General features: G+C 38.5%; 1 protein-coding gene across 7 annotated transcripts in view; it reads right to left on the bottom strand.

The window, feature by feature from the left end:
• LOC126814286 (Kv channel-interacting protein 4) overlaps positions 1-13272 on the bottom strand; it is a 351980-nt gene that overhangs the window by 18495 nt on the left and 320213 nt on the right. For all 7 annotated transcript variants that reach the window (XM_050539372.2, XM_050539369.2, XM_050539371.2 and 4 more), the window contains one exon: positions 9304-9428. In XM_050539372.2, the coding sequence (XP_050395329.1) occupies positions 9304-9428 (125 nt within the window). The remainder of the gene's footprint in view (positions 1-9303; positions 9429-13272) is intronic.

Genomic DNA, 13272 nt, shown 5'->3' with positions numbered 1-13272 from the left:
AACGAGGAGGTAATCAGAACCGTATTGATTATCTGACAAATTGAACAGAACGATTCTCATCGGAGCAAATGATCCATCGTGTTGCGAGTATTTATCGTAGTTTCCGTTACCGTTCCTTGGAGGATTACTAACTCTCATCCCATCTTTTACAAGATAACTTCAAGCCTTTCAAATCTTTTTGTCTTTAAACCAAATTTTAAAATCTTTACAAAGTCGAAAATAATGTTTTCTAATAAATTACCCTGTAAACATTTGAAAGAACTATAAATTTTGTTACCACCATTACATGCATGTTTGTAATATCTTATTACGATTGACTGCACACACATCCACACACACGCACACACAGCCTGCTGTAAACAAACAACTGTATTAGTCTCAAATAACAATAAGTCAAACTGATCGATTCAGTGAAATGAGACATAGAACCATCTTGGTTGGAGACAGAAAGAGAAATGAAATGAAAGGAAATGGGGTTTAACATCCTACTGTTCAGCTCCGAACTGGGCTACGCCATACAGTGTGCTATGAGGACAATTCACCCGTACAGCGGCGCTACGGCCTACTCTTAAAGGCATCTTTTACATAAACGCCAATGTGCACACGGAACCTCAGTTTTTCATCCCATCCAAATGACTAGACAGCTGTCCTTGTCAGGCCCTCCGTCCTGCATCACTGACAAGGGGGAATCACGCTGGGAAATCTGGATGAACTTTCTCGGCCAATGCAGGGATTGAACACCCAACCTCCAGGCTAGCGAGCCAGCGTCTTACCCACTTAGCCACCGTGACCCCAGAAAGAGAGAGAGAGAGAATTAACCTGGCGACAACTGTGCCAGTCACCTTGACGAGCACAGCCCCTTAAATTCGAAAATACCTTAACTGTTATCAATCAGATAAGAACCAATATCGTGTGACCTCTGACCCTAATCTAATAAAACCTTCATCTAAGATAGCTGTATTAGTAATCAACCAATAAAAGTAAATTAAGAGATATAATAAAATAAATAATGAGATTCTAGCCCAAGTGTAATTAGTCCGCCTATAATGGCTAATAAAGATACCATAAATGGTGCTAAAGGCCAAACTTATTCACAGTCATTTCCGTATAGAGGAATTCTGTTTGTTAAGCCAGCAAGATTTATGGTCAATATATGGAGAAATAACAACGTTAAAGACTGCCATTTCCAAGCGAATAAATTATTTATAATAAGCTAAATATTTGTCTGTATATAAATGACAGAGTTATTTAGAGATTTCCTTATAGAAGAGAGAGAGAGAGAGAGAGAGAGAGAGAGAGAGAGGGTGTTTAACGTCCACTTGACACAAACTAGGTCATTTCGGGACTAACATTATAGAAGAGAGAGAGAAAAAGAGAGAGAGGGTGTTTAACGTCCACTTGACACAAACTAGGTCATTTCGGGACTAACATTGTAACAAGGACAGCTGTCTCGTCAATTCGGATGGGATGAAGAACTGAGGTCCCGTGGATACATTGACGTGCAAGTTAAAGAATCTCTTGGCAGTTTGAATTCGATATAAGAGTAGGCCGTAGTGTCGCTGTACGGGCAAAATTTCTCTCATAACACTGTATTTCATTTGCTGTAAAATACCATTCTGTGCATGATGAAGTCACGTGACGAGTGTCAGTACAGAAAAGTAGTTCCGTCAAACCAACCCATTTTTTTTCATTTGAGATAAGCGGAAATGACTAGTAATTGTAGCATCGACGTAACTGTCAGTCAAAGAACACTTTAAGTAAAAACTAAGTGTTGATTATAATGAAAACTATTTATTGTAACAGCTAGCTACCAGCTATATCTGTTAAAACTATTCATTTAGACGTCACATCCATTTCTATAGTTTCTTTTGAAAATCAGAAAAAAGAACTCAATAAAATGGTGTAAAAAGCTTGCGGCATCCATTAATGTAGCGTTGTGTTACTTGATTAATGTGTGTACAGATCTTTTCACGTTCGTTTATTCTTGAAAGTCGTCTTTATCAAATTAAATACAACCAGCTTTATATTTCATTATTTAACATGGCAACAAGTTTATCATTTACAAGTCCCTTTATTATCAAAAATAAATAAATTGAGTTACAAAAACTTGTGATAAACTATCGTCTCTTTACCCTATTGATTCCTGACATTGTGTATGATGGAGGGGCTGACGAATATAAAGTTTGTCTAGTTTTTCAGATAACACAAAAAATGATGGTCCAGTGTACCACAAGCATTCGAGATGCCACTGTGTAGGCAATATAATGCTTTTGTTTGTACAATATTTTCCTCATGAGAGAGAGAGAGAGAGAAATGGGGTTTAACGTCCACATGACAAAAACTAGGTCATTTCGGGACTAACATATGGTTTAATTTTATTTCAATAAGGGAGAAAAACGACGAGGTTGGACAGGCGACCCTACTCCTTGTCACGTACAACCGGGGATTCGAAACCACGCCAGTCGACTCAATGACAGACTTTATGATACAGCGCGCGCACTCTAACCATTCAGCCATCCAACCCCCTTTTCCTCATGAGACACGGCATGATATATGGTGTATGGTGCATGGTGAATAGTGTATGGTATATGGGAGAGAGAGAGAGAGATGGGGTTTAACATCCAATTGACATAGACTAGGTCATTTCGGGACTAACACATGGTTCAATTTTATTTCAATAATTCACATGCGCGTAGGGGTCTTTAGCTGTGGGAGGAAACCGGAGCACCCGGAGAAAACCCAGGAGGTTGGACAGGCAACAACCAGGTGTATGGTGTGTGGTATATGGTGTACAGTGTATGGTATATGGTGTATGCTAGGTTCTAGTATATATACCGATCTGCATTAAACAGGTTGGTGAGGAAAAGTAGGACGTTAAACACTGTTTTATTTTATTGCATTCAAAGAATAAAACAAACTTCCTTGTCAAATCTCACTAACACTAAACCTGACAATTTGACATCATGCAGCGTATTGATTGACATTTGCACGATGTGCTGGAACCAGTTTGTATATTTTTATAATGTTATCACACCTATGAGATCTCCACGGCAACACCAAACTCATCAAGACAACTTGTTATTCTAATATTCAATTTATATCCACCAGAATCTTTTCTCCGGGGATTTCAAATTGTTATTGACTAACTCCCTACCTCATCCATAAATTCTACAACCATCAAATTTACCACGAGATATAAAAACGTTGCACTCGGCCGACAATTGGAAGCTTTCACTGTTTAATTGGTTGAAACGTATCGACTAATAAAATCTGACAATAATTTGTGCGATAATTTTTCGGTAAAGCTGAACAAATTGAAAAGGTTTGATTTTTCGCAATTTGTTTTTATTATCATTTTTGTATACAACACTTGCACAGAAACTGCAAATAAGATTTGTTTTTAATTGATAAACTAAAATGAATTATGTTGGGGATATTCTGTCCTTACAGATAAACAAACAGTCTAGGATATGAGAAGAAACAGAGAGATGGATGTTTAACGTGCAATCGCTACAAACTAGGTCCTTTTGGGACCAACATATGGAACAATTTTATTTAAATAATTCACTCACACGTAGGGGACTTTACCAGTGGGAGGAAAGCAGAGGACCAGGAGAAAATCCATGAGGTTGAACACAATCCCTTGCCAAGTAAAAGCGAGGAATTGAAACCATGCCACTTGACTCAATGATAAACTTGTACACGTTTATCAACTAGACCCCTCATAAGAAGGGGGATCACGGTGGCTAAGTGGGTAAGAAGCTGGCACGCTAACCTGGAGGTCGAGTGTTTGATCCCTGCATTGGCCGAGAAAGTAAATTCATCCAGATTTTCCGGCGTGGTTTCCTCCTTGTCAGTGATGCAGGATGGAGGGCCTGACAAGGACAGCTGTCTAGTCATTTGGATGGGACGAAAAAACGAGGTCCTGTGTACACATTGGCGTGCACGTAAAAGATCCTTTGGCAGTTGGAATTCGATATAAGAGTAGGCCATAGCGCCGCTGCCCTCATAGCACACTGTATGGCGTATGCCTGTCTTTATTAGCCCAGGTTAGGAGCAGAACAGTAGGACGTTAAACCCCATTTCATTTCATTTCATTTCCCTCATAAGAAAAAACAGCTCTGTGACATAAAATAAAATCAGTTTTAGCATTCTACTTTTCTCCATGGAGTGCGTTAATGACGAGTGGCATACACCATGCACAAAATTTCGGTTGCAAAGAAGGGATGGTGTGTACTCTTTGTTGAATATTAACTGCCAAGGCTTCATTTAAATGTATGAGATTTGAACGACTTGACACTGTACACCAGACCTTCTTTATTGCACCAGTGATGAAGACCTCTTGGCTAGTCAGCCAGCGTCTTATAACCCCTACAACTCGCATACATCTCAAGAGAGAGAGAGAAATGGGGTTTAAAGTCCACTCGACACAAACTAGGTCATTTTTGGACTAACATATGGTTTAATTTTATTTATATAATTCGCTTGCGCGTAGGGGTCTTTAGCAGTGGGAGGAAACCGGAGGACCCTGAGAAAACCCACGAGGTTGGACAGGCGACCCTACTCCTTGCCACCTACAACCGGGGATTCGAAACCATGCCAGTCGACTCAATGACAGACTTTATGATACAGCGCGCGCACGCTAACCATTCAGCCATCCAACCCCCCTTCGCATACATCTCAAACATGGATCAGTAGATGGGTCTCAATTTTTGTACAAAATCTAATTTCAGCAAATCATGTTAAATAAAAAATGATCTTTATACCTCTATAAAAATAAAATTTGAGATTTATAATAATTCTGGTTTTAAACATGCTACAGAAATTCTATTTTAATAAAGTATAATTGGAGCGAAAATAACCGTGGTAACGGAGAATCACAATTGTTCATTTCATATCCCCAGGTTTTCACGTGATTCAGTTTCTTCAAGAAAATTTATTGAATTGACAGCTATCAGGTCCTGACAGCTCTTTACAATGACACACATACCATGCTGTCATAGCAACCAAATTAATCACTTTAAAGATGGTCGCCTAGCGATCAATACCAGGAGAGTTTTTCCTCGCTAACATATTTCTAGAAACGAGCAAGAAGGCACGATTTCTTTATATATGAGAATCACGTCGGTCATGTTTCTTACTTTATTTACCCTTCGACATTCAATAAAAACATTGAAATCAACGACAGAATTTTTGTGAGAAACTTTCATCCTGAATCAAAAATCAATGCCATCGTTAGGTGTAATTACCCACACTCCTTAAACAACGCGTAAAACATTAACAGCATATACCATTTTATAATGTTTACACATCATTTAATTCTTGTAGTTATTCCGCTAGAAACGTTGCAAACAAACACACGGAGAACAAAAAACAGTTTTTTTTTTATTCTGGGAGCGTCAAAAGAAATATTGCAATATGTGATGAAAACTTGTGCAATTCTGGGTTTTTTTTCTAGTTGACGATTTCAGTATGTTTTATAATGAGATATTGGAGGATGAATTCCCCGTCAAATTCATTTCCTACACGAGGATGATTTCTCCGTCAAATCCATTTCCTACTCGAGGATCTAAAGATATTTGGCAAAACAGGAAAAGCAGAAGAAACATCAAACGAGCGATTCACCACCCCAAACCAACCTGGATGAAGGTCCACAGATCTCTTTGTCTGCAGTTCAATATATTTTTTATTTTCTTGGAATGAATTAAGATTTGACATTCCCCATAAAGATTTTAATGAGATATACCTCGATAAATGTTAAAGTATTGTTTGGAATAATGAAAAAAATGAGGTCCTGTGTGCATGTTGGAGCGCACGTTAATGAGGTCGTGTGTGCATGTTGAAGCACACGTTAATGAGGTCCTGTGAGCATGTTGAAGTGCATGTTAATCAGGTACTGTGTGCATGTTGAAGAGCACATTAATGAGGTCCTGTGTGCATGTTGAAGCACACGTTAATGAGGTTCTGTGTGCATGTGGGGGCACACGTTAATGAGGTCCTGTGTGCATGTTGAAGAACATGTTAATGAGGTCCTGTGTGCATGTTGAAGCACACGTTAATGAGGTCCTGTGTGCATGTTAAAGCACACCTTAAAGAGGTCTGGTGTGCATGTTGAAGCGCATGTTAATGAGGTCCTATGTGCATGCTGAAGCACACGTTAATTAGGTCCTGTGTGCATGTTGAAGAGCATGTTAATGAGGTCCTGTGTGCATGTTGAAGCACACGTTAATGAGGGCCTGTGTGCATGTTGAAGCACACATTAATGAGGTCATGTGTATGTATATGCACATGTACAAGAACCAGCAACATTTGAAATTTGAAAGACGATATAGTTCTGATGGCCAGGAAAAAATGTCCATCATAAATAGCACACTGCATGACGTTTTCTGGTCTTCATTAGCTCGGTTGATGCAGACAAGAAGAACGCTACCCCCCACCCCTTGCCAAAATTTCATTGTATTGTGTATGCTTTCCAGTAGTCAGCGGTCCAGAACAGAGGGTCTGACAAGGAGAGATGTCTAGTTGTTCGGATGGGATGGAAAATCAAGGTCCTGTGTCTACATTGGCGACGTTGTTAATGTGTGGGCAAAATTTCCCTTATAGCACACTGTATGGCGTATGCCTGGTACAGATAGAAGAGCAATGTTTGCCTGAAAATCTGTGACCGTGTTTTCAGATTTGTTTTCGAAAGTGAGTAAATCTCTTTCGTTTGATCCCTGCATTGGCCAAGAAAGTTCATCCAGATTTTCCGGGGTGGTTCCACCTTGTCAGTGATGCAGGACTGAGGGCCTGACAAGGACAGCTGTCTAGTCCTCCGGATGAGACGAAAAACTGAGGTCCCGTGTATACATTGGAATGCGCGTAAAAGATCCCTTGGCAGTTGGAATTCGATATAAGAGTAGGCGATAGTGCCGCTGCCCGGGCAAAATTTGCCTCATAGCACACTGTATGGCGTATGCCCGTCTTCATTAGCCCAGTATAGGAGCAGAACAGTAGGATGTTAAACCCCATTTCATTTGTAAATCTCTTTCAGAACGATAACAAAAGAATAAAATTATTTTCAGCTCTCTTTCACCGGAGAAACGGGATCTGTCAGAAACAGACGCAGAAACAATAATTATCGTACAAGTGTTCCGACAAACAATACAATCATCTGAAATATCAGACAAGTCACTTCCAGAAATCGTGGCTCGACGGAAACCACATTAGTTTTAGTGAGGTAAGGACTGAGAGCTAATAATAGTGACAGAAGGAATACATCTTGTTCAAATCATCTTATTTCAGAAAACATCTGCTCTCGTGATATTTGGCAAAAGAGCATAATAAAAACACAACACAATTTATATAAAAAACAATCATTGGTTTTATTATATAAACATTTTTACAAGTGTGATCGTATTATTTTCCAGAACAAACACATGTCGAATCATTGTATATTATATCAATATTCTTTTTTAACCATTTACTCATTCTAATTGTAAATCCAAATGAAATGAAATGGGTTTTAACATCCTACTGCTCTTACTGGGCTAATAAAGATGGCATATGTAATATATTGTTCTGAGGGAAATTTTGCCCGGGTGGCAGCACTATAGCCCAATCCTATATCGAATTTCACTTTCCAAGGGATCTTTTACGTGCGCGTAAATGTATACACTGGGAAATTAAATGGAAAAGGAAATTAAAGGGAGTTGTCAAACACGCAAGGGAATTATTGAAATAAAATTGAACCATATGTTAGTCCCAAAATGACCTAGTTTGTGTCAAGTGGAAGTTAAACCCCATTTCTCTTTCTCTCCTTCCTATTTATGCTTCACTGATTTCCACACAATGCTAAAGGGACCACACAACACGGATGTGGTTTAATAATAAATAAAATGCATTTTGATAGTCCCGGAATGACCTTGTGAATGGTTTGTTGAGTTAATTTGCTATGAAGCCCCCAGTTTATGTCAAGTGGGCGTGAAGCCCTTTATTTTGTCTCATCTAAAGAACAACGCAATTTCCTTAATTATCGAAACCTCCACTGTGCACCTGACGAGAGAATTGAATGAATTATATAAAATGTCTTAGACTAAATATCTTGTCTCAGCATCAAATAAAACCGTGTTATAGAAAACACACTAACAGATGTTAGACTGATTTATTGACATTCCCAGAAAAAAAAATATATTCCCCGCCTACCCAAATATATGAATAAAAATATCGCCCACCCCGAACACCTACTCTAATGTATCAATCTAAATAAATCTGAATTTTAGCAGCAAATGAAATGAAATGAGGTTTAAGGTCCTACCGTTCTGTTCTGCTCTGACGGGGCTAATGAAGACGGAACTTTAGTAGCAATAAGTCTTTTAAAGTTAGAACAGTAAGAGAGAGAGATAGAGAGAGAGAGAGGGGGGAGAGAGAGAGAGAGAGAGAGGGTTTAACATCCACTCAACACATACTTGGTCATTTCCAGACTAACATATGATTTAATTTTATTTCAATAATTTGCCTGGGCGTAGGGTTCTTTAGCAGTGGGAGGAAACCGGAGGACCCAGAGAAAATCCATGAGGTTGGACAGGCGACCCTACTCCTTGTCACGTACAACCGGGGAATCTAAACTACGCCAGTTGACTCAATGACAGACCTTATGATAAAACGTGCATGCACTAACCGTTCGGCAATCAAAACCCCCTGACAAACAATGTGTGTGTTTAATTTGTTTTACATGTAACTATGGGGGCGGACATCTTGTTTTACATGTAACTTTGTGGGGGCTGACATCTTGTTTTACATGTAAATTTGTGGGGGCTGACATCTTGATTATTTTAAATGTCACAGCGTTATACAAATGTACACGACTGAGATAGAATATCAGTTAAAATAAAACTTAAATTACCAGACACGGAATGGAGTTTAATGTTTTGTCTATTCCATACTTTTAAAGAAATTCCTTGGAAACTACAATACTGTGGAAGGTGAATCGCTAATGGGTGAATCGCCCTAGTTCTTACCTGTTTAAATCCCTCCCTTTCTCCCTACCCCCTCCCCATCGCCCCTCCCCCTGCTCTAGTATAGATGTGTTCCTACCTGTACATCCCGGGTCCAAGCCATCCCCCGCCCCCTCCAACTGTTCTAGTATATAAGTGTTTCTACCTATACATCAAGGGTCCAAGCCCTCCCCCTTCCCTAGTATAAATATTTGCCTACCTATACATCAAGGGACCAAGCCCTCCCCCAGTCCTAGTTTAGATGTGTCCCTCCCTATACATCAAGGGACCCAGCCCTCCCCCTTCCCTAGTATAAAAGTGTGCCTACCTGTTTAAATCCTCGGTACATTATCTGTAATTCTTTGCGCGAAAACTTTGTGTTTCGGCAGAGTATATCAAGCCCTTCCGGTTTATACCTAACAACCTGCATCTCCAAGTCATCGATATCATTGTCTGAAAAATACACAAATAAATAAATAAATAGTTTTAATTTAACACAAATAAAAGTTCAAAAGAATGTTTTGTTGTTCTCCTCGTTTTTCATTTTTGCAATCCAATTAAAATACAGATCTACATTTCGTTTCGTTTTTTTATACTTTCGATGGCCTACACTACATGAAGATCTGACCGGTTGTAGCGATAGGTCGCGTCAGAGGTCATATGAGCGACTTTTGACCCTATGACGTCAGACATTTGATTAACCAATCAGCATTGATGTTACTAGTGGATTACCCACAGTTCCGTGCAAAACACGACAAAAGCTCGCCGTAACAGACCATTTCATTGGCTAACCCCTCACATCATTCTGAACACACCAATGATAATAACACTTCCAGATCCTTGTGTAGTAAAGACAAGTAAAACGAAATTTTGAACTATAAAAAAAACAAAACGAAATAGGATCCGTGTTTTAATCAGATAGATATTTTCATTAAGATTGTACAATATTCCTGAAATAAATCACAACAGTTGATCGTGCAATAATAACCACTCATAAATAAGATAAGAATTTCACACCAATAAAAGTATGCAAAAAGTATGTACATACATTGGCTGTGAAGGGGTTAATGGTTGTACATTTTATCAATGGCTGCCAAAGGGTTAATGATTGTACATTTCTATCAAAAGGTGAAAGGTGAAAGGTCATGATAATATATTAGGTAAATAAAATAATAATAATCAAATATTATCTGAGTTAGAAATCAAATTAATGTCTATTGTATTGATGACACTGACTCTAACCATCCGTTAGGTTCGTTTGTTTTAAAGTCATGATGAAGGTTTTTCTGTGAATTGCTCGGCAAATATTAGTTCGTTAAAGTGGGTAAATGGCTCTGGGGGATCAATGTGTGATATTGTATATAATAATAAAGATTGTACTTGTAGTGGCTGATCGACATTTGACAGAGAAATGAAATGAAATAAAATGTATCGAAAATGAAATGAAACTGGGTTTAAGTCCTACTGTTCTGCTCCGAACTCGTCTAACGAAGATAGGTATACGCCATATAGTGTGCTATGAGAGAAATTTTGCAGTGGCTGATCGACATTTGACAAGAGAAATGAAATAAAATAAAATGAAAATGAAAATGAAATGAAATGGGGTTTAACGTCCTACTGTTCTGCTCCGACGGGGGTTATGCACATGGGTATACACCATACAGTGTGCTATGAGGGAAATTTTGCCTGGACAGCAGAATTTAGCGATGTTGGATAAAAATCATTTGATGATTCTCTTTTTAAACTGATTGAATGCAAGCCAGGATATTCTGATTTTGTTTTCTAAATTAAATGTTAAATAATCAATTACGTTATATTTTATTGTCCTGAAAAATGTAAATGATGATATAAGCGGCTTTAATATCATCATCCTCGGTTGTATGTGACAAGGAGTAGGGTCGCCTGTCCAACCTCGTGGGTTTTCTCCGGGTCCTCCGGTTTCCTCCCACTGCTAAAGACCCCTACGCGCAAGTGAATTATGGACATAAAATTGAACCATATGTTGGTCCTGAAATGACCTCCCTCTCTCTCTCCCTCTCTCTCTTGTGAATGGAACAACCTGAACAAGCAATTTATTGAAATAAAATTGAACCATATGTTAGTCCCGAAATGACCTAGTTTGTGTCGAGTGGACGTTAAACCCCATCTCTCTCTCTCTCTCTCTCTTTAATATTATCATTTTTATAGTTAAACATACATTATGCAAGATCTAAATCTGTCTATTGCAGATCTATTAATTAACTTATCCAGGCCATAATCAACTCTCGATGGCATCGCTAGCCTGTGATGTTTATTGGATTAGGTTCCGATTTCCTGTTTGACTTCCATTCATAATTTAATTATGAAATGGATAATCGAGACTATGTTTTTTATCGTACCGACTTTAGTAATGATGATCGAGGCTAGGCCGAAAATTCAATAGCTAAAATCTCAGTTCAGAGTGGATCAATTTGACTGAAATATTCATGAAATTCTCTTTACAGTATCTAGTTTTTAACTATTATAGTAAGAACTGCCAGCTCTTTATCTAATCTCCCATAATGTATCTTTAAACTCTATAAATGGCTGTGCTGTTCTAATCTACCTAAAATCATACCTAATCCTCTAGAGAATATATTGTATTGTGGTATTGTCATGTTAATAAATATCTAAATAACAATCTATATAACATTTGAAACCAGAAAGAAAGAGGCATATTTATCTCTTACATGAGAGAGAGAAATGGGGTTTAACGTCCACTAGACACAAACTAGGTCATTTTGGGACTAACATATGTTTAATTCTGTTTCAATAATTTGCTTGTGCGTAGGAGTCATTAGTAGGGGGAGGAAAGCGGAGGACCCAGAGAAAACCCAAGAGGTTGGACATGCTACCCTACTCCTTCTCACGTACAACCGGGGAATCGAAATCCATGTGACAAAGTATTCTATAACTTTCATCAAATTGAACGATGATTTAGGTGCGTAGAACTTTATGACCTCTGCTGATTTTTGATAATATATGATATTGACGTTTCAACTCTGTATAAACTTCTGTTAAGGCATACAGCGCGCACATGCTAACCATTCGACCATCCAACCCCCCTATCTCTTACATAGAGCACCTTTAAACTAGAATTCCAATTCCTTTAATTCATCTACAGTTTAAAGTTTTATAAATTAAAATAATATAACTAAAATAACTCTACAATATTTTCTATAACATCTAATAATCAATCTCATTTACGTGGGAGCTATTTCATGTTTTGGGAGAAATTATTCTGTGAAACTGTTCGTTCGCGGAGAGAGTGATCAGTTCAGCTGGTAATTTAATGTTATCATAAGAGAACAGAATTTCAATTAATCACATTTATTTATGACATTTTCTACATCATGGACTAATGCTCACAAAATCCTATGATTAATATTGATGCTGTCGATGTTTATTACCCAAATATTTTTACATCAAATAATGGATTGGCAGTTATATAGTAGCCAAGATCATTCCAGTATTTTTACATCCAATAAAGGATTGGTAATTAGTAGCCTAGATTATTCAGTAGTTTTGCATCCGATAATGGATAACCCAAGTATTATTTAATTTCGCGTATAACCCTGATCTCTTTCACATTCATTCCATAACAAATCTTACCATTCGTACGACTATACGACTCGTACGTTGTCCCTTGCCAGGCCCTCTGTCCTACGTCACTGACAAAGGGGGAACCACGCCTGAAAATCCTGATGAATTTTCTCAGCCAATGCAGGGATCAAACACTGGACAACCTGGTTATCGAGGCAACGTCTTACTCGCTGAGCCACTGTGTCTCCCTGTCCTCTTTGAGGCTTGCTGTTTAAATTGCCTTGAACAAAGGGAGGTAACTGGAGGACCCGGAGGAAACCCACAAGGTTACACAGGTGATATTACTCATGTCACGTACGTACTGTCCTTGGCCTTGAGGTCATCATAATAGAACAAACCTAAAATACTGCCTTCGCCGCAGCTATAAATTAAGAGAGGACTAACACATGGTACAATTTTATTTCCATAAAGTCGTGTGGTGTTTAGCACTGTGCGGAAACCTGAGGACCTGTATAAAAACTACAAGATTAAGCAGGTGATCCTATCCCTTGTCATGTATAAATGTGAAATGAAATGAAATGAAATGAAATGGGGTTTAACGTCCTACTGTTCTGCTCCTATACTGGGCTAATGAGGTCCTGTGTACACATTGGCATGCACGTAAAAGATCCCTTGGCAGTTGTAATTCGATATAAGAGTAGGCCGTAGTGCCGCTGCCCGGGCAAAATTTCCCTCA

This window comes from Patella vulgata, chromosome 3 (genome assembly GCF_932274485.2).
Source record: "Patella vulgata chromosome 3, xgPatVulg1.2, whole genome shotgun sequence".
Classification (NCBI taxonomy): Eukaryota; Metazoa; Mollusca; class Gastropoda; family Patellidae; genus Patella; species Patella vulgata.
The sequence above is the reverse complement of the archived record's forward strand: the minus strand, read 5'-3'. Positions and strand labels throughout refer to the sequence as shown.